Raw genomic sequence first — 18,754 nt, forward strand, 5'->3', positions numbered from 1 at the left:
TCTTGCGGTACCTAATTTTGGTGATCCCATTCATTGAATGTAGAAATAATGGACAAAACTGCAACCCCTTGAGCATGCAAAACGTTTTGCGCTTTTCTTGTGTGGGAGTTTGTTGGCGTGTCACCACAAATATAGGCAAAAGGTGCTGCAACATTCTTATCAAAATCTTATCTACAATATTAACATATAAGAAAACTAAATTTATCTTTTAATACAATAGGAATTCAAATAGATTCAAATCTAAAAGATAAACTCCGTATCATGTGAAGTCTGTTGTCATCTTAGCCCAAATCAGTTTTGATTCTTATTACAAAATTACTAATTAAGGTAGTGCTTTGGACAATCACCAAAACTATTTGTAAACCGAGTATATACAACTTTTTACTCTGTAAAAAAAGTAAAGGAAAACATGAAAAAATTATTAAATGAAATTTGATACTTTATTTATTTATTTTAATGTAAGTTTAAGAGCATCTTTTAATTTATGATAAATTATCTTATATCATCACGTATCCATAATCTCCATTTATGGTGTACAATATAATTATAGATTCTCATGATTCTTATCATGAATCTCATGTAATAGATGTTTAATTTATAGTTAAAATTATTGCGACACTTATTTTAATATAAATCCAATAGATAAAAAACAAAAACAAACATCCTAATGTAAAAAAATTTAAGAGTTTCTTAGATTAACAATTATAAGAAACTCACATGACCTTAAAATCTATGATTCTCACATATAATAGATAATAGATAAATGATACTTTGATGTCTTAGAAGAGGAAAGAAACAAGATTTCATTCTTTTGACTATCATTTAAGGTTTCTTCTTGGTGCACTTTGATTTCTTGGAAGAGGAGAGAAACAAAATTTCACTCTCTTGACTATCATTTATGTTGGGGACCTTGTTTCAGGTTAGTGAATATTTAATCCTCTTTTATAACCATTACTTCCATCAAATTTCATATTTAGCTCAATTATAATTTAATCCCTAATTATTAATTATTTATTTATTAATCCCTACATAAATCAATTCACATTAATTCTAACACCTAATACTTTAACAAAATTACTTTTGCCTTTTTCATCAGGCTTCCGAACATGTAATTAATAAGATAATGCTACTATTGTTGATATAACTTTGTTGGTGGTGGTGATCCACGTTTTTTTCCTTCCCTCGTGTTGAAATATAGAAGGTAGAATGAAACCCTGCAGCCATTGCAGCCTGGTCAACTTTTGTGAGGTTGTTATATTATATATACTACCTCCACTCCACATTTCACGCTCCCATCACCCCCATTTATTTGAGTTGCTGATTGATGGTTCCTACTTTGGGGTTCATATATGTTTCAAGTTCTTGTGCAGAAACCTTTGTCACTGCACTCAAAATCTGCACTAGCTAGGTGGAACAGAAATGGCAGAGGATTGGAACCGCACGGCTCTTCTTGTGATCGATATGCAGGTACTTACTTTCCAATGTTATTGTTCTTAGCTAGTCCTTGTAACCGATGTTTTTGGAGAAATTAAGGTCTCTGTGTGTGTGTGTGTGTCTCTGCAGAAAGATTTTATAGAAGATTGGAGTCCTGTGGCACTAAAAGGAGGGAAAGACATTGTCCCAAATGTGATTAAGGCCGTGGAAGTTGCCAGGCAGCGTGGCATTCTCATAGTTTGGGTAATATCTAATAACACTCTTTCTCTGTCATGCCTTATCTATGGACTTTTTCTGAGTAACTTCATGCCAACACTTATGTGCTAATGGTCCTCAAGATGCCAATTTCTACTTACAAAAGGAAAAATGTTAAATTTTTATGTAAATATTCTGTTGGGGAAAGGTGGGGATAATGACTCAATTAAATAATTTTTTTCCCCTTGAAATGAAACAAGTTTCGATATGAATTACTTGTTTGCATGATGGGAGTGCAGTTGCTAGGAAAATTATTCTTGGATATCAGGAACCAATATGAAAATGTACACAATAAAGTTCTTTTTAGTTTTCACAATTCCATAGATTCTTGATTTTTAGTTTTTATTTATATATACTCTGATATGTACTCTGCATTTTGGATCAGAGTTTCCTTTTTTATTTGTCTTTGTGAACTTGAAGAGACATATTTCTCAATATGACAAGAAATTATTAAGTAGTCCAGGATGATCATTTATCTCCATGTAACACATAATTAAGTGTTATTAATTGTCTCTTTAAGTATATGTCATATTAAAATTAGCAGAGAGTATTGATATTTCTAGACTACCTAATAATTTATCTACCACAAAGGTGTTTTCCCCGGGCAATGCTCCTTATATCTTTAGCCACAGACATGCAGAGATGAAGAAAAAATAAATAAAAAATTCACTTACCAGACATCTCAAGAGAATAGTTCTATAATGGTTGAATAATGTGACTCACAATGTTTGCAGGTAGTACGCGAAAATGATCCCTTAGGAAGAGATGTTGAGCTCTTTCGTCGGCATCATTATACAGCAGGGAAAGTTGGACCAGCCAATAAAGGAAGCGAAGGTGCAGAATTAGTTGATGGATTAGTAATTAAAGAAGGGGATTATAAACTTGTGAAGACCAGGTTTAGTGCATTCTTTGCTACACACCTTCATTCTGTCCTTCAAGGAGCAGGAATTAATAATCTGGTGGTCACTGGTGAGTAATGCACAAAGTGAACTTGTATACTTACCGTTAGGAAGTCTCACATCTCACATCATGTGTCTCAATTCTAGAGATGTAGCTGAAATCTAACACTTACAAATTTATATTTATTTATATATTGACTTCATATAGCTTTATTTGTAGGTGTTCAAACTCCAAACTGTATCAGGCAAACTGTCTTTGATGCTGTATCATTGGACTATCAACCTGTGACTGTTATTGTTGATGCTACAGCAGCAGCTACACCTGATGTTCATCAAGGTATGTATTTTTCAAATTCTTAAGTTGATAGTGATTTCTGGATAGAATTTTATATGATTTTTTTTAAATGTCAATTCATTATTTTCTATTAGAGGAATGTAATCATACAAGTGGGGGTCATGTAACATGTTTGAGGACTCGAGGATATATTGCTATTCTAAGACAATTTCTTACATTATGACCAATATTTTTTATGGTTTCAGCCAATATGTTTGACATGAAAAACATTGGAGTTGCAACTCCAACATTACAAGAATGGAGCGAATCCAAAGCTTAATCTGTGGACCATGCAACTTTTAATTTGTACCTCGGGATGTTCGATTTCAAAGGTGTTGGTTGATGTTTTTGGCATGTTAAATTGTAACGTGAAGTGAACGTATATGTAATACTGCATTACCTGGTATTGTTGTTAGCTGCTCTGTAAAATGAATTTCGTTAATGATTTTTAAGAAATTTTAGTCAATAATAAAGTGTATTGTCTGTATTCTTCAATTTGAAAATGAAGTGAAACTCTTTTACTTCACTAGAATAATCTCTTCAAGTTAAAAAATACAGCAGTTATTTTCAATTTGCTTATATTGAAACACAATGTGATTTTATGACAAGAAAAGTCGGGAGCTTGTTGAGTGGATGAGTGGTGGCTGCTAATGAAATTTTAAGGTAAAAAAAAAACGTATTTAGTTATATATTTTAAGATAGAGTTTTTTTTTTTTTTTTGCTTTTGAAAATATATTGGATTAAAAATGAAAGAAATTTTTTTTGCGTTACTATGTTTTATTGAAAACTTTTTTTAGATTAAAAAAAGTTAAACATAAATTACTTTACTTTAAACTTATTTTTAATCAAAATTAATTTTATGAAATAAAAAAACTACAATTAAGTTGGGAAACGGTCATTCAAACACAAGTTGAATAACATTTCTTAAAAGGATTTTGCAAGATGATGAATTTTTTTGGTAGAGGTAAAGTTGATCTCTAAAACATAGAAAAGAATTGAAATTGAATATGGGGAGCACAAAATGGGAGATGGGCCTACGTTAGGTTTTATTAAAAGGAAAAAATTTGGATGCAATTTTAAATATTTTTAGTGTTGTTTTCTTATTAGAATTAGAGTATTTACAATTTTTTTATGAATTTGCTAATATATATTCATTTGTTTGTTTAGTTGAAATATATTAGCCAGTTATATTTATAAGTTATCTTAAAATAACTTGTTAACATATTTTAACTAAAAAATAAATACTTGTATGTTAGTAAAGCAAATACATGTAGACATTGACGGATTCAAATTCTAACTAAAAAAATAAATAAGTATATGTTAGTAAATAAATCGTAAAATGATTATATGAAAATTATTTTGATTTTTTCAGTCATTTTTGTTTCTTTGTGTAATGTTATAATAATAAAATTTCCTAATAATATGAATTAGTTAGTTTTTATTTTTTTCACAATTGCGTTGAAATTCTATTTTATCTTTCTTTTTTATATCAAAGAACTATTTCTATTTTTTCGTTGATAAATTATTTAATCATTTTGAAATTTACACATTTTATATATAACATAAATAATTCTATAATTTTTTTATACACAAAAAAAACTCGACAAACCAAAAAATATGTTTCTCCATTACATGAATCACATACACTAGTTATTATTAAATAGACGAATAAAGTTAAAAATGAATATATAATTAATAAAAACATAACATTTTTTTCTTTTCTCTAATTTATTTTAAAAATTTGTGTTACATTTATGTTTACATGAAAAACTTGTTGTGAAATCTTACTCCCTCCTATCTCGAATAATTGAAAGAAAAAAAAAAGAGATTCGTGTACTTAAATAATACTAGGTACTAAATACAAACTAGTTTTCTTAATTAACATAAATTTCTTTAATTATTCTTAAACTAGTCTCTTAATTATGATTTAAATAATTTACAATTATAATTATAAGAATTTAATTTTGAATTAAATACATTTTTTATTGTTGTAATTTAAATTTTTATTTTAATTCTTAATATTGTATTTTTTTTATTTTAATCCTTATAAAATATATTTATTTTATTTTTTATATTTAAAGTATTTTAGATAATAAAAAATTTAATTTTTAAAACTATATAAAATACTTTAAGATGAAAAATAAAATAAACATATTTCACAAATAAAAAAAAAGGATGAAATGCTGAAGTGAAGGTATGAAAAAAGTATTTAAAGTTTAAATCTTTAATTTTACAAATTCTTACCGTACCGAACAATCAATTATTAGAACACATTGTTATCAATACATTCAAATTGAGACAACACTTGATAATCTGAAGCCTTTATGATGGGAGCATAGAAGAGAGGGTTTGTTGGCCATTGATGACTATTGAGTTGAGGGTCTGATAGAAGGAGGTGGCAAGCTGTGGCGAGTAGATGGAGATGTGTGTCATTTGTACTAAGTCTTTGTTGTTGCATTAGGAAAAGGGTTGAAGAAGGAAACTCCAACAGTAGCTGATCAATGGAGATGGAAGTAGAACTTTCTTCAGCTCAACCCAAAATGGGTTCTCAGCTTATTTCCCAACCCCAAAGGTGTGGTAAGGGTGGCCTCGTTACCATGCCTTTTATCATAGGTTTGTGTCCCTCAACCTCGGACTATGTTTTTCTCAGATCCTGTTAGATTTGGGTGTTGACTTTATCTGAATGAATGGCAGCGAATGAAGCACTTGCGAGGGTGGCAACTTTGGGGCTTCTACCCAATATGATATTGTATTTGATGGGAAACTACAATCTTCATTTAGGCAAAGCTACCAAGATACTCCTCTTATCAGTTGCCACCACCAATTTCATGCCTCTTCCCGGTGCCTTCATTTCTGATTCTTATCTGGGTCGCTTTCTCGCTGTTGGTTTAGGTTCCTTCATTACTTTCCTGGTAAGTATAAGCTATTCCTTTTCCCTCACCACAATCACCATGTCATGTCATTCTCTAAATTTAACTTCCATATATTTCATTATGAACACAATCTTAGCGTTTCAATTTCCCTTTCTATTTTGGGGAAAAAATCATTCAGTCCATTGGGTTACAAGACATTCAAATTAGATTTTTTTTTATCAGCAATGTTAATTGTTAGTTTGTTAATTTTTGTTAGCAGGAGGGATTGAACCCGCGACCTTTCCCTCCTTTCCTTCTTTCTTAACTACCCAACCAACCTTATGTCTCCTGACATTAAAATTAGTTATCAATGTAGTGCCTCATGGTTGGCAAATAACAAAGTTTCTTAAGCATGTGGTCCTGGGTTCGATCCCTAGGATTATGTGTATGGAAAAGAAAATGTCTGTTGGGAGAGATGAGTCCCTCAAAATTAAACTGGCTCAAAGAAGAATGGAATACCCTTGGTTCACCCAGAAAAAAAGACATTCAAATTAGTCATTACTCATTAGTTGATTTAGATGTTCTCAGAGTAATTCAGTATTTGTTAAATGATGACCTGACATTTAGTTATTGTTGTTAAAAGTTAGTTTAGATTCTGTTAGTTAATGTTTTAAAAAAGAAAGTTGACTTTTTGGTAACAGGGAATGGCACTGTTGTGGCTAACAGCCATGATCCCACAGGCACGGCCTCCGGCTTGCAATTCTCAAAGTGAAAGATGTGAATCAGCAACACCTGGGCAAATGGCAATGTTAATCTCTTCCCTTGCTCTCATGTCCATTGGAAATGGTGGCCTTTCATGTTCCCTGGCCTTTGGTGCTGACCAGGTGAATAGAAAAGGTAACCCCAATAATCAAAGGGCCTTGGAGATGTTCTTCAGCTGGTACTATGCTTCGTCAGCGATATCAGTCATAATTGCCTTCACTGGAATTGTATATATCCAAGATCATCTTGGATGGAAATTGGGTTTTGGAGTTCCAGCAGCACTTATGTTCTTGTCCACTTTTTTCTTCTTTTTGGCTTCTCCACTTTATGTAAAGAATAAAACACACAGCAACTTGCTCACTGGCTTTGCACGTGTGATTGTTGTAGCCTATAAGAACAGGAAACTTCGATTACCACATAAGATCTCAGATGGAATGTATCATCGTAACAAGGACTCTGATCTAGTTGTTCCATCTGATAAACTAAGGTTGAATCACATATTCACACTACCCACATTGTTATCTTCTGCTTACTCACTGGATTAAATAATATTGAACTTCTGGTGGTGTTGTTTTTTCTAGGTTTCTGAATAAAGCTTGCTTCATTAAAGACTCAGAAAAAGATATAACCTCTGATGGGTCAGCTTCAAATCCGTGGAGTCTCTGTACAGTTGATCAAGTAGAAGAACTAAAAGCTATTATTAAAGTTATTCCCATGTGGTCTACGGGGATCTTGATGTATCTTAACATTGGAGGCTCTTTTGGATTGCTGCAAGCTAAATCCCTTAACCGACATATCACTCCAAATTTCGAAGTTCCAGCTGGTTCTATGAGCGTAATCATGATATTTACAATATTTATTTGGATAGCTCTTTATGATCGTCTCATTATTCCTCTAGCATCGAAGATCAGAGGCAAACCAGTTAGGATCAGTGCCAAGAGAAGAATGGGACTTGGGTTGCTTTTCTCTTTTCTGCACTTGGTAACTGCTGCAATGGTTGAGACTATAAGGCGAAGGAGAGCAATTAGTGAGGGACATGTTAACGACACACATGCAGTGTTGAATATGTCTGCAATGTGGCTCTTCCCTCAACTTTGCTTGGGTGGCATAGCTGAAGCATTCAATGCAATAGGCCAAAATGAGTTCTATTACACCGAGTTTCCTAAGACTATGTCGAGCATTGCTTCTTCCCTTTTTGGACTAGGAATGGCTGTAGGATACGTGTTATCTTCTTTGGTATTCAGTGTTGTGGAAAAGGTTACTTCAAGAGGGGGAAAAGATGGATGGGTTTCAGATAACATTAACAAGGGTCGTTTCGACAAGTACTACTGGCTTCTTGCCACACTCAGTGCTGTTAATGTACTGTATTATCTAGTATGCAGTTGGATTTATGGACCAACTGCTGATCAAGAATCAAAGGTAACTGAAGAAAATGGTTCCAATGAGGAAGAATTGCCATTAATTTAATCCAGGACTGAGGGTCAGTTTGATAATGTATCTCAGGTTAGTGAGGAAATTTTAAGAACTTCATCACATAAACTGTAACTGATTTAGATGAGTTTTGGTGTTTCAATAACAAAAATAAACGAAAGATTCTTGTTAAGGAGCCTCGCCCTCGATTCCTATGTGGGTCATCCATAAACAATCCTTTTTGTGATAGCTGAAATTGAACAATCATGAATTGAATTGAATTCTGTTCTACTTTATAATTAGGCAACTGAAACCGGTAGTTGATATTGTACCAGGCACCTATCTGGCCAAGCAATTTAAATATTATAAGCTCACATACTTTGAAGTGAACTAACTTGTATCATAATCATTTAAAATTAATTATAATAGAACCAAATTTTTTAATAACTTTTTTAGCACCTGTAAAAAAATCTAATAGTTCTAATGAATATTTGTGTAAAAGATTAATTAAAATAGATTTAAATATATTTTTGATTCATGTAATTTAACGTTTTTTTTATTTTTGTTTCTTCAAAATATTATTTTTTATTTTAGTTCTTATAAAATATAATTGTTTTGTTTTTTATCTTTAAAATGTTTTAGATGATACCTTTTTATTGTTCAAAGCATTTTTTTTTTACTATGTAAAGTACTATCTAAAAATATTTGGAAGACGGAAAATAAAATAAACACATTTTGAAAGAACTAACATTAAAAAATTATAAGAACAAAAATAATATTAAATTACAAGATAAAAATATATTTAAGGCATCGAATCAGCATTCTTGATATTATTTTTTATTTAAAGAATTAATCGTTAATGGTACTACATCTTCCTAAAAGCTTTTTTTAAAAAAAATATATCTTCCTAAAAGCTAATAATGTGAACACCAACGTTAGTCGTATTCAAAGTGATAATCGGGCGGTTTCTATTCTCTTATAGTTATACTTTTACCAACCGTCTTTGCCTCTTCAGTAATATAGTGAGCATCTTGAAGATGAATGCCCAAGTGACAAACGTACTATAATTTTGCTTTTCAAACACAAAATACAAAGACAGTAACTATGATCACAAGATTCCAAAACACTAGCTAAATTACAAAGGTGCTTTCACGTCCTTTTCATAAAGTTGTAGGTAAAGTAGACTTCTCTTTTCCAGTAGTTTTATATTTATAAATGATATTTGTAGTAGCAATACAGTCTTTAGATTATTTTTTAAATAAAAATAATTATATTAAATAACTTAATTAAAGTTAATTTCTTTTATTTTTTACTTTAAATTAATTCTAAATTTAAAGAAGAAATAAGAATTTTCAAAAGTCAAAAAGGTTTATTAAATAATTAAATTGAATTAATGGCATTCGGGGGAACTAATTGTTGACTGAGGGTCGATTTATCTTGATGATTGAGGGAAAAAGAAAGCCTCAACACATGTGACTTGGTATTGTGCAAAAATAATGTAATGGAGAGGCAGATTGTTTAGCAAAACTTGCTTTTAATTTTTTTTCGAAATGTTTTGGATGAAGAATTATCCTTATTAGAGATAATTGAAAATGAAACGGAATTTATATATATCCAAAACAGAATGTAATCAAGGAATATATATATATATATATATATATATATATACGCGATAGAAATAATTGATTTCATCCATAAGATACACAACGAATTTATTAGATTTTCTTAAGGGAATTTAGTAGATTTTTTTAAGAAATAGTTACTTTAAAAAAATTAAGTTCAACCAAACATATATAGTGTAATAATCAATGCATTTCAATATCATTTAACATTTATAAATATTTGTAGTTGTAAAAAGTCGAAAAAAATTGTCTGCATAAAAAAGGAAATCGTACACAAATTCCATGTTAGTATTTAAAAAAAACATTAATTTTACAATTTTTATTTGTTTACTATAACTTAAAATTAAGCTACACTGATTTGATCAAAAAGTCAAAATTTGAATAACGAGTAATAACTTCACTTGTGCAAGTAATGCCAGGGTGGGCATCTTAATAGGTAATAATAATTTTTCACCATTATATTAATCTTGTTTTCTTTTTACTGAAATTGTATTAATCTTGTTATCATAGGTTATTTCACATCAGATTAATCTTGCTATAAATGCATATATAAATATATTCTTTTGCATGCTGACAAATATGCAATTGCCAACTTGATGCAATCTTTAAGCTCCGTCTGTATGTCATTTGCCCCATTTTAGGCGTGCAGTCTGAAACCAAAAGGATAAAAAGCTGAACCAACAAGTTTAAACACAGTTTTGATAGATGATTAGGTTTCTTAACAGAAATTTGATTTCTTTATCATGTTTATGAAAAAATATATATATTTTAATGATTTTTACGCGTTAAAGTTTAGTTTTATGACTTTTAATTTTGGGATCTTGTTTCCAAAATAATAATAATAATAATAATAATAAGCTGGAAACTTGGAATACGCGCATTTATTTGACATTGACCCCAAATCATGCATTAATTGTTCAGTGTTTCTGAATAGTTAGCCAATTCGTTCGGCTGGTATATAATGCAGCTTCACTGTAACGAACGAATAGTAGTTAAAAACTAAGAATATAATATATTAAATTTTTTAAAGTGCTTTATATTAAGAAATCATTTTCTATTTTCAATACACAATGTGCTTTAAAAATACAGTATTTATGTAAAATTTATGAAGTACTCTACAGTACTATAATAAACACATAGGTGTGCATTTTTTTAAATTTTTTATCTTAACTACAAGAATCATTGGCCCATTTTCAAATTATTAATCGTTAATTCTTTTGGCAAATGTTAACTATTACATTTTTTTGAAGATCAGATTTTATTAAAAACATGTCATTATTTTTTGCTGATTTTTTTATTAAAAACATGCCATTAATACACTTCTGTTAGGATTTCTAGTGAATTTCAATACAAACTTTTCAATACACCATTGATTAATTAGAAGAATTCATTTCTTTTTTATACTCTTTATTTATTGTAAAGTTTATAAATGAGAGACTCACTTACTTTTATACATTTATTACTCCCTTCACCCCATAATAATTATTGTACAAGAAAAATAAATTTGTTTTAAAATAATTATCTTTATAACTTGAATGAAATATTAATTTTTTTCTATTTATATCTCTTATAATATTAATGATATGGACTAAAAAATAACAATAAAACTAATTTTGTAAATTTGTTATTTTTTTATTTATTTATTAATTTTTCTTGATCACTAAAAAATAACTAAGACAACAATTACATTAAGACGGAGGGAGTAATTTATTAATAATTTAAATTAATGATATTATTAATTAAAATTAACTAACTTAATTATTTTAATTCATATCAATTAATTGATTGATTGATTATTTCTTACATGTAACTGCTGCATTTATATATGTAACGCATACATTGTGAATATCGTGGGACATTGATAGATAGCATAATATCGTGGGACAGTGATGATTTCTCACATGGTACGCTGGAGTTCTATATTATATTTTTATTAATTAGCATAAAGTATAGACAGAGATCGGAAGCTGTGACATCTTTCTTAGCTTCATGGAGAGTACTGCTAGTATTTAAGGGCTCTGTGTGTTTTCTTTCTTTGCATTATGAAGGAGGCAACAATGGAGAAGGAAATGGAGCTTTGTACAAGTGAAGTGGAAATGGCTTCTCAACACAGTCCACAACCACAGAAGAAAAAGGGTGGTATTGTTACCATGCCTTTCATCATGGGTATACACTTTGTTTTGTTCCTCATAATAACAAAGAAAAACATGGATTTGGTTTGGTGTTTTTTTTTTTATGGGTAAATGTTAATTGTTAGTTTTTGTTAGAAGGAATGATTGAACCCATGACCTTGCACTCCTTCCTTTTCTTTCTTAACCGCCCGACCAATCTTACCTTATATCTCCTATTTGGTTTGGTGATGGATTCTCATTGTTTTTGGTTTTGGTTGTGTTTGCAGCAAATGAAGCACTTGCAAGCGTGGCGAATATCGGTCTTCAGCCGAACATGATATTGTATTTGATGGGGAGTTACAGGTTTCATTTAGCCAAAGCAACTCAGGTGTTTCTGTTATCCTCTGCAACAAGCAATCTCACGCCACTCATAGGTGCTTTCATTGCTGATTCTTGTCTTGGTCGATTCCTAGCTGTTGGGTTAGGTTCTGCCATCTCTTTCCTGGTACTTTCTTTTCAGATTCCTTTCTGCCTTTTCTCTTCTGAATTCTGTTAAACACCACTAAGATCACTGTTATGTACAATGGTTTAGATTGACTTAGTCTGTTAGACACACATCATAGTATAAATATGAATATATTAGAAATAATTCATCATCTTTTATTGTATTAATATTGTTGTGCATGTGAGGGATAAATTTCGAAGAAATTTTCAACCAATAGATTATGAATAAATTAATGTGAACTTGATATCATTCTTTAACTCAAAATTTAAAAGGTTCATGTTTATGAGTATTTTTTATGAAATATTTTATGGTAATCGTCTTGTACTTGAACTCTATGAACTTTGGGCTCATTAAGTTGGAATAACTTGTATCTCATCTCAAATTTCTGATAAATTCACAATTCTAGTGTTCAGTTTAAGGAGCTTCACTTGTCCTTTTCTCATCCAATTATTCTCAAAAGTAGTAATAAGGAAAAATCAGTTGCTTTTTTAGCAGTGCGGAACAAAATGCACCGATAACTTTTTTACTTCTCGTGACACAAAAGTGGCTTTATGCACCCTACGGTTTCACAAAAAACAGCTGAGACGATTGGAGAATGTATGTAGTTTTTTCTTCAATGTTGCTATCTTTAAGTAAGCTTTGCTCTACAAGGAAGTGGTTACTTTTTTGTGGCTTTATGCACTCTACGGTTTAAAAGAAAAAAAAAAACAAAAAACAGCTGTGATAATTGGAAAATGTTTGTAGTTTTCTTCAATGTTGCTATCTCTAAGTAAGCTTTGCTCTGCTCGGAAGTGGTTACTTTTGTTCGTTTAGTAATGATCAATTGTAATTTATTGATGGAAATAACTTCTTTTTTTCTTCTATTCTTTCTGTTGGCGGAGGGAGGATTTTCTGAGAGAATTAACTAACATAGAGTTGGCCACTTTTTTGTTGAAAGTTAAGCACCACAAGAGCAGAATTCATCTAATGAAGGTGGATATGTATAGGATTTAAAATTATAGTTGTGATCATAATTATTGTTTTGTCACGATCTTTGATATTATGGAAAGGAAAATAGTATTTGTTACGAAAACAAATTTCTTTATAAGTGCACGACAATTGTCCATTTTACTTCTGTGCAATTCCCGTGGTTTTGCTTTTGTAATAATAAATAACATCACTGTTTCTTGAAACCGTAAACATATTTGATTGCATCGAGTTTATTGGATATCAAAATCTGTGATTCTGCTATCTTTCGTCTTTACGAAAGTAACCCATAATCCTTTAGAGATATGATGTAATGGGAAAGAGGCATCTAAGGTTCATTACTTTTGAATATTATATAAATTTATAGATGAATGTTAATCGGTGTCTTTAAGATATTGGTTAAGGAATTAAAATGAGAAATATTTTTATTGGGATGGATAGAATTATACCACCCATGATTTTTTTACGTTCTTTTATAATGTTCATAATAAATATTTTTTTTAGTTCTTTAACTAATACCATAAAAACACTGACTAGTAACACTCAAATCTATAAGAAAGAAAATACTTTTATAGCAAGAAATTAAGAAATATTTAGTTCTGTTTTTTAAGAAAGAAATATTTAGTTTTGTTGCACTTGCACATTAGTTATGAACAAACTTCATGGCATTTACTAGTCCTCTGAAAATTCATAGGTTATTGGCATGGTCTGTGTAGTTGTCCCTTCCACTTAGTTCCAGTTTAAGAGTTGTAACTCGTAAGTCGTATATGGTTTGAGATTTGTTTATACTTTTATGATGAAACAAGAATGAATAGTGCAACTTTATTAGAGACTAGAAGTTATTTTCTTCATATAATATTGAAATGCCTAATCGATGATTATTCCACTGGACCTCCATTATATATTTGCATAAACAGAAATGTGAAGCCAGAAGCCACTTCACATATGATAAAATATAAATTCACAACTATACAATATTTTCAACGTATAAGTGACATATAAAGAGATAAATAAGCTATCCTGAATCCTGATGCATGAAATACAAGACAATCTTAACATTTTTTATATTTTTAATGTACTAATAGTCTAACACTAAATACAAACCTGTTTCACATTCTTTTCTGTTATCTGTAAAACTTGATCAGACTTGAGGGCTACAAGACATTCAAAATAATAAAGTTAAAATGAGTTAATTTTATTAAAACTTTATCATTTTGGTAACAGGGAATGGCACTCTTGTGTCTAACAGCGATGATCCCACAGTCTCGGCCTCCTCCTTGCAACCCTGCAACTGAAAGATGTAAACCAGCAACAGCTGGCCAAATGGCAATGTTAATCTCTTCCTTTGCTCTCATGTCGATTGGAAATGGTGGCCTTTCATGCTCCATCGCATTTGGCGCAGACCAGGTGAATAAAAAAGATAACCCCAACAACCAGAGGGCCTTAGAAACATTTTTCAGCTGGTATTATGCTTCTACAGCTTTTTCTGTCATAATTGCCCTCACAGTCATAGTATATATCCAAGATCATTTTGGATGGAAAGTAGGTTTTGGAGTTCCAGCAGCACTTATGTTCATGTCCACTTTCTTCTTCTTTCTTGCTTCTCCGCTTTATGTAAAGAATAAAATACAAGGCAGCTTAATCACTGGCTTAGCACAAGTAATTGTCGTGGCCTATAAGAACCGGAAGCTTCCTTTACCACCTAGGAACTCAGCTGAAATGTACCATCATAGGAAGGACTCTGATCTTGTTGTTCCTACTGACAAACTAAGGTTGACCACACTCATTATTATCATGTTTTGCTTATTCACTGAATGAAAAAATTCCGAACTTCTGACAATGCTTTGTTTTCTAGGTTTCTGAATAAAGCTTGCATCATCAAAGATATAGCCTCTGATGGATCAGCTTCAAATCCGTGGAGTCTCTGCACAATAGATCAAGTGGAAGAACTAAAAGCTATTATTAAAGTTATTCCACTGTGGTCTACAGGGATCATGATGTCAGTTAACATTGGAGGCTCGTTTGGAATACTGCAAGCTAAATCCCTCAACAGACATATCACTTCACACTTTGAAATTCCAGCAGGTTCTTTTTCTGTAGTAATCGTATTTATGGTATTCATATGGGTGGCTCTTTATGATCGTGTCATTATTCCTATAGCATCAAAGCTCAGAGGCAAACCAGTTAGGATCAGTGCCAAGAGAAGAATGGGAATTGGGTTGGTTTTCTCTTTTCTCCACTTGGCAACTGCAGCTATTGTGGAGAATACAAGGCGAAGGAGAGCAATCAGGGAGGGACATATTGATGACACAAATGCAGTGTTGAATATGTCTGCAATGTGGCTTGTTCCTCAACTTTGCTTGTCAGGCATGGCTGAAGCATTCAATGCTATAGGCCAAAATGAGTTTTATTACACTGAGTTTCCAAGAACTATGTCAAGTATTGCTGCTTGCCTTTTTGGACTTGGAATGGCTGCAGGAAATGTGTTATCTAGTTTGATATTCAGCATCGTGGAAAATGTTACTTCAAGGGGAGGAAAGCAAGGATGGGTTTTAGATAATATTAACAAGGGTAGTTATGACAGGTACTACTGTGTTCTTGCTTCACTGGCTGCTGTTAATATACTGTATTATCTAGTGTGCAGTTGGGCTTATGTACCCACAGTTGATCAACTATCCAATGTTTCTGACGAAAATAATTCAAATGAGAAAGTATTAATTCAATTGGGCAATATGAGCCAGGTAGATCTTAGTGAAGGATTTGGGTCAAATGAGAAAAGAGTTAACTAGATTTGACAATGAATAGGGGATCCTGTTGAAAAGGTATTCAAGATTAGTGAAAACAATGACTCAAAGGAGGAAAAGTTAACTGAACTACAGGTTCACAATAAAAAGGAAAAAGGAAGGATTTGTGCAGAAGACCCGATGATTGCCTAGTTGAGATGTTGAACTTAGTAAGACATACACTACTTGGATAGCCATATTTATATTTTCATGTTTTGATTAGTAGTAGATGCAGATATCAACAGGCTATTAATGTGTATCTGTAAACTGTAAGCTGTGTTGGTATGCCAATATGTATATTTGCTCCATAGTAAATTGTTATTCTAAAATGTTGCAAACGATACAATTTGATCTGAGAATACTCTCAGTGATCTTGAAATATACAGATAATTAAAACCACAGATGAAAAAAAAATGTTTTTTTAAGTATCCTCTGATTGATGAATTTCTAAAATGACAGTGGGGACTCTGGTGGCCACAGTAACCTTGTACCCAATGATCATTTCCACAGACGATATCCTTCCATGATTCCAAATATTATTGATTCATCGACTCAAAAAACTAGATAATGGTTCACTTTACTTTTAGTGCATTAAGGAAAAATATATATGATTCACTGTATAAAAGTAATGTCTACTTTAATGGAAAGAGTATCAACCAGATCAACTACTCGGTTTATTTAATTATTCATCATTGTCGTTATTATTAGTAGTAATAGTTGTCCTTATTATCATTGTTGTTGCAGTAATTGCAATGACTTTGAATGAATATATAAGAACTGTTAACAAACTAACTAATTGGTTTAATAAACTTGGCAAAAAAAAATAATGTAGAGGAAGCACTGAATTTACTCGTCTGGGATCCTAGTAATAAAACACCGGAGTAGTTAGAGTTTACTTGCTGGGTGTTTTGGATTCTTTCTAGCTACCATCCACAGCTTTCCAAGAGCAACCAATTCTCCATTATGCTTTTTCCTGACTTCCACAATCACAGAAATCAACTCATCCTTCTTTCTTATAACCTTTGCCTCCACTTCAACCTCTTCCTATTGTTAAAAAGTAAATTAGACATGCCAAAAAAACAAACTAAATTTTGGTACAATGAATGAAACAATTAGACTCAAGGCTATAAATTTCTTCACAAACACCAAAGATATTACATGAAATGAAGACTACCTGAACCTTTGCCGTTGAGTAGAATGAGATACTTAAATCAAGAGTAACCTGGTGACACGAGGTAATGGAGTAGGAGGCAAAACTTGCAAGCATGTCAACTAATGTTGTTATGGCACTGGCATGCCAATTTCCATTTTCATCCTATAGACATAGAAAGCAAAAATCTTTATGAAAGAGAAACATAAATGCTCCAAGTAAGAGGAGAATCAGATTATTATAAATTTATTACCAACAAGCCACTGTGTATGATCAAGTCACAAAGGATGAAACCTTTGTGTGCCTTTACTAGCCGGATACCCTTTGTGGTGGAAGTCTCTAACTGTTGACCTTTAGTCCCATCTGACAGGCCTTTTATCCATTTCTGGATCACTTCAAGAGAGGGATCTTCCATCTCTTTCTCAACCATGCCCACAAACCAGAGAGAAACAGAAACTTTCTGAGTTTCACTTCATCACTCTTTCTTCAGGGTGTATCAGATGGGGTGACAACTGAAAAGTGAAACCTTGTTTACTCACCCAAAAAAAAACGTGAAACCTTGTTTTATAACAAAGTCACAATACTTTCAACCAATAAAATAAGGTCTATCTACAACACCACCCCAGTTGAGGAACAACACACTACGAACCAATGGAGATATCACCAAAGCAGAGCATATACACAGATAAAATCTATACTCATACATATTTGGGATTTGTTGAAATCAATAACAGAGATGAATATGAAAATAATAACAGCAAGTGTAATTGAAATACAATTGCAAAAGATCCATACCTTAGTGACAGAGGGAATTGAAGCTGAGAGGTTGTCGTTCTCCAAGTTGCTACCAAAACAGAGATTAATAGAAATATGTATACTGGTTGGTTGTTGCAGAACAAAAAAGAAGACAAATTATATTTCAGAAGCAATCGATAAACACTACAAGTTGTAGATTTGATGAAGACATTTATCAAATAGAAAAGAGAATGCGCAAATGAGCAAAAGATCCTATGAACAAGTAACCAGACCGGCAATAAAAAAGAAGCGAAAATGATCCAAGTTTATGGGACACTGCCAGATTTAGTTGAAAGAATTGTTTGTGTAAAATAAGATACAATAGGATGGAATCGTGGAACATATACCATTTTCCTCGCATTTTAATTCTGCTTTTCCAAACATTTTTTTATTGGATGAAATCCATATGGTGAAATATTGTAAATATACAAGTTGTAGGATAAACTATATTTTTGTTTCTTTATATTGCGGTGAATATTTGTTTTGGTCTCTTTAAAAAAATTAAATCCAATTTTAGCACTTGGAAAATTTTGTATCTTATTTTCATCTCTCTAATTTAAAAATACTCTACTTTTAATTCTCAAAATATATCTATCAAAAAAATCCTCAAAACATATTTTAAGCAGTTTATAACGGCTATGAAATGTTATGAGTATGTTTAGATAAATTTCTCTAGGAAAGATTAAACAGATCGAACGTAATAAAGAGAAGAAAAGTCCAAAGAATTAAGATTAATTGTGTTAAGAGAGAGGGAAATTAGAGTTAAAATGTACGGTTGGTGCAATCAAAAGTGTAAGTCATGAATGGTCTTTTTTAATTTCCATGAGGACATTTAAGGAAAAGCTGAGAATTGGAGTTGCTGAAAATTGTGGCTTC

At 31.5% G+C, this 18,754-nt stretch overlaps 4 protein-coding genes across 5 annotated transcripts; 3 read left to right on the forward strand and 1 right to left on the reverse strand.

Annotated features, from left to right (window-relative positions):
* The first annotated feature begins 1,189 nt into the window (after positions 1–1,189).
* Positions 1,190–3,417, forward strand: LOC114424310 (probable inactive nicotinamidase At3g16190). The gene is made up of 5 exons (XM_028391154.1): positions 1,190–1,467; positions 1,564–1,677; positions 2,424–2,658; positions 2,809–2,925; positions 3,129–3,417. Exons 1-5 carry the CDS (start codon positions 1,420–1,422, stop codon positions 3,200–3,202), a joined length of 588 nt encoding a protein of 195 aa, XP_028246955.1. The 5' UTR covers positions 1,190–1,419; the 3' UTR covers positions 3,203–3,417.
* Positions 3,418–5,197: 1,780 nt separating this feature from the next.
* Positions 5,198–8,227, forward strand: LOC114422392 (protein NRT1/ PTR FAMILY 1.2-like). The gene is made up of 4 exons (XM_028388723.1): positions 5,198–5,535; positions 5,617–5,834; positions 6,476–7,023; positions 7,118–8,227. Exons 1-4 carry the CDS (start codon positions 5,424–5,426, stop codon positions 8,001–8,003), a joined length of 1,764 nt encoding a protein of 587 aa, XP_028244524.1. The 5' UTR covers positions 5,198–5,423; the 3' UTR covers positions 8,004–8,227.
* A 3,159-nt stretch (positions 8,228–11,386) lies between these two features.
* LOC114422393 (protein NRT1/ PTR FAMILY 1.2-like) lies at positions 11,387–16,292 on the forward strand. Its single transcript, XM_028388724.1, has 5 exons — positions 11,387–11,472; positions 11,617–11,734; positions 11,967–12,184; positions 14,375–14,922; positions 15,006–16,292. Exons 1-5 carry the CDS (start codon positions 11,458–11,460, stop codon positions 15,937–15,939), a joined length of 1,833 nt encoding a protein of 610 aa, XP_028244525.1. The 5' UTR covers positions 11,387–11,457; the 3' UTR covers positions 15,940–16,292.
* A 293-nt stretch (positions 16,293–16,585) lies between these two features.
* Positions 16,586–18,197, reverse strand: LOC114422395. Of its 2 annotated transcripts, XM_028388726.1 has the most exons (5): positions 18,112–18,197; positions 17,879–17,960; positions 17,337–17,595; positions 17,108–17,248; positions 16,586–16,977 (listed from the first exon to the last, which is right to left on the reverse strand). In XM_028388726.1, the coding sequence occupies exons 3-5, from the start codon at positions 17,511–17,513 to the stop codon at positions 16,819–16,821; spliced, it is 477 nt and encodes a 158-aa protein (XP_028244527.1). In that variant the 5' UTR covers positions 17,514–17,595; positions 17,879–17,960; positions 18,112–18,197; the 3' UTR covers positions 16,586–16,818. The 2 variants fall into 2 exon arrangements, with proteins under 2 accessions (XP_028244527.1, XP_028244526.1); XM_028388725.1 differs by having other exon boundaries at positions 17,879–18,190.
* Between the last annotated feature and the right edge of the window lie 557 nt (positions 18,198–18,754).

This window comes from Glycine soja, chromosome 8, assembly GCF_004193775.1.
Source record: "Glycine soja cultivar W05 chromosome 8, ASM419377v2, whole genome shotgun sequence".
Classification (NCBI taxonomy): domain Eukaryota; kingdom Viridiplantae; phylum Streptophyta; class Magnoliopsida; order Fabales; family Fabaceae; genus Glycine; species Glycine soja.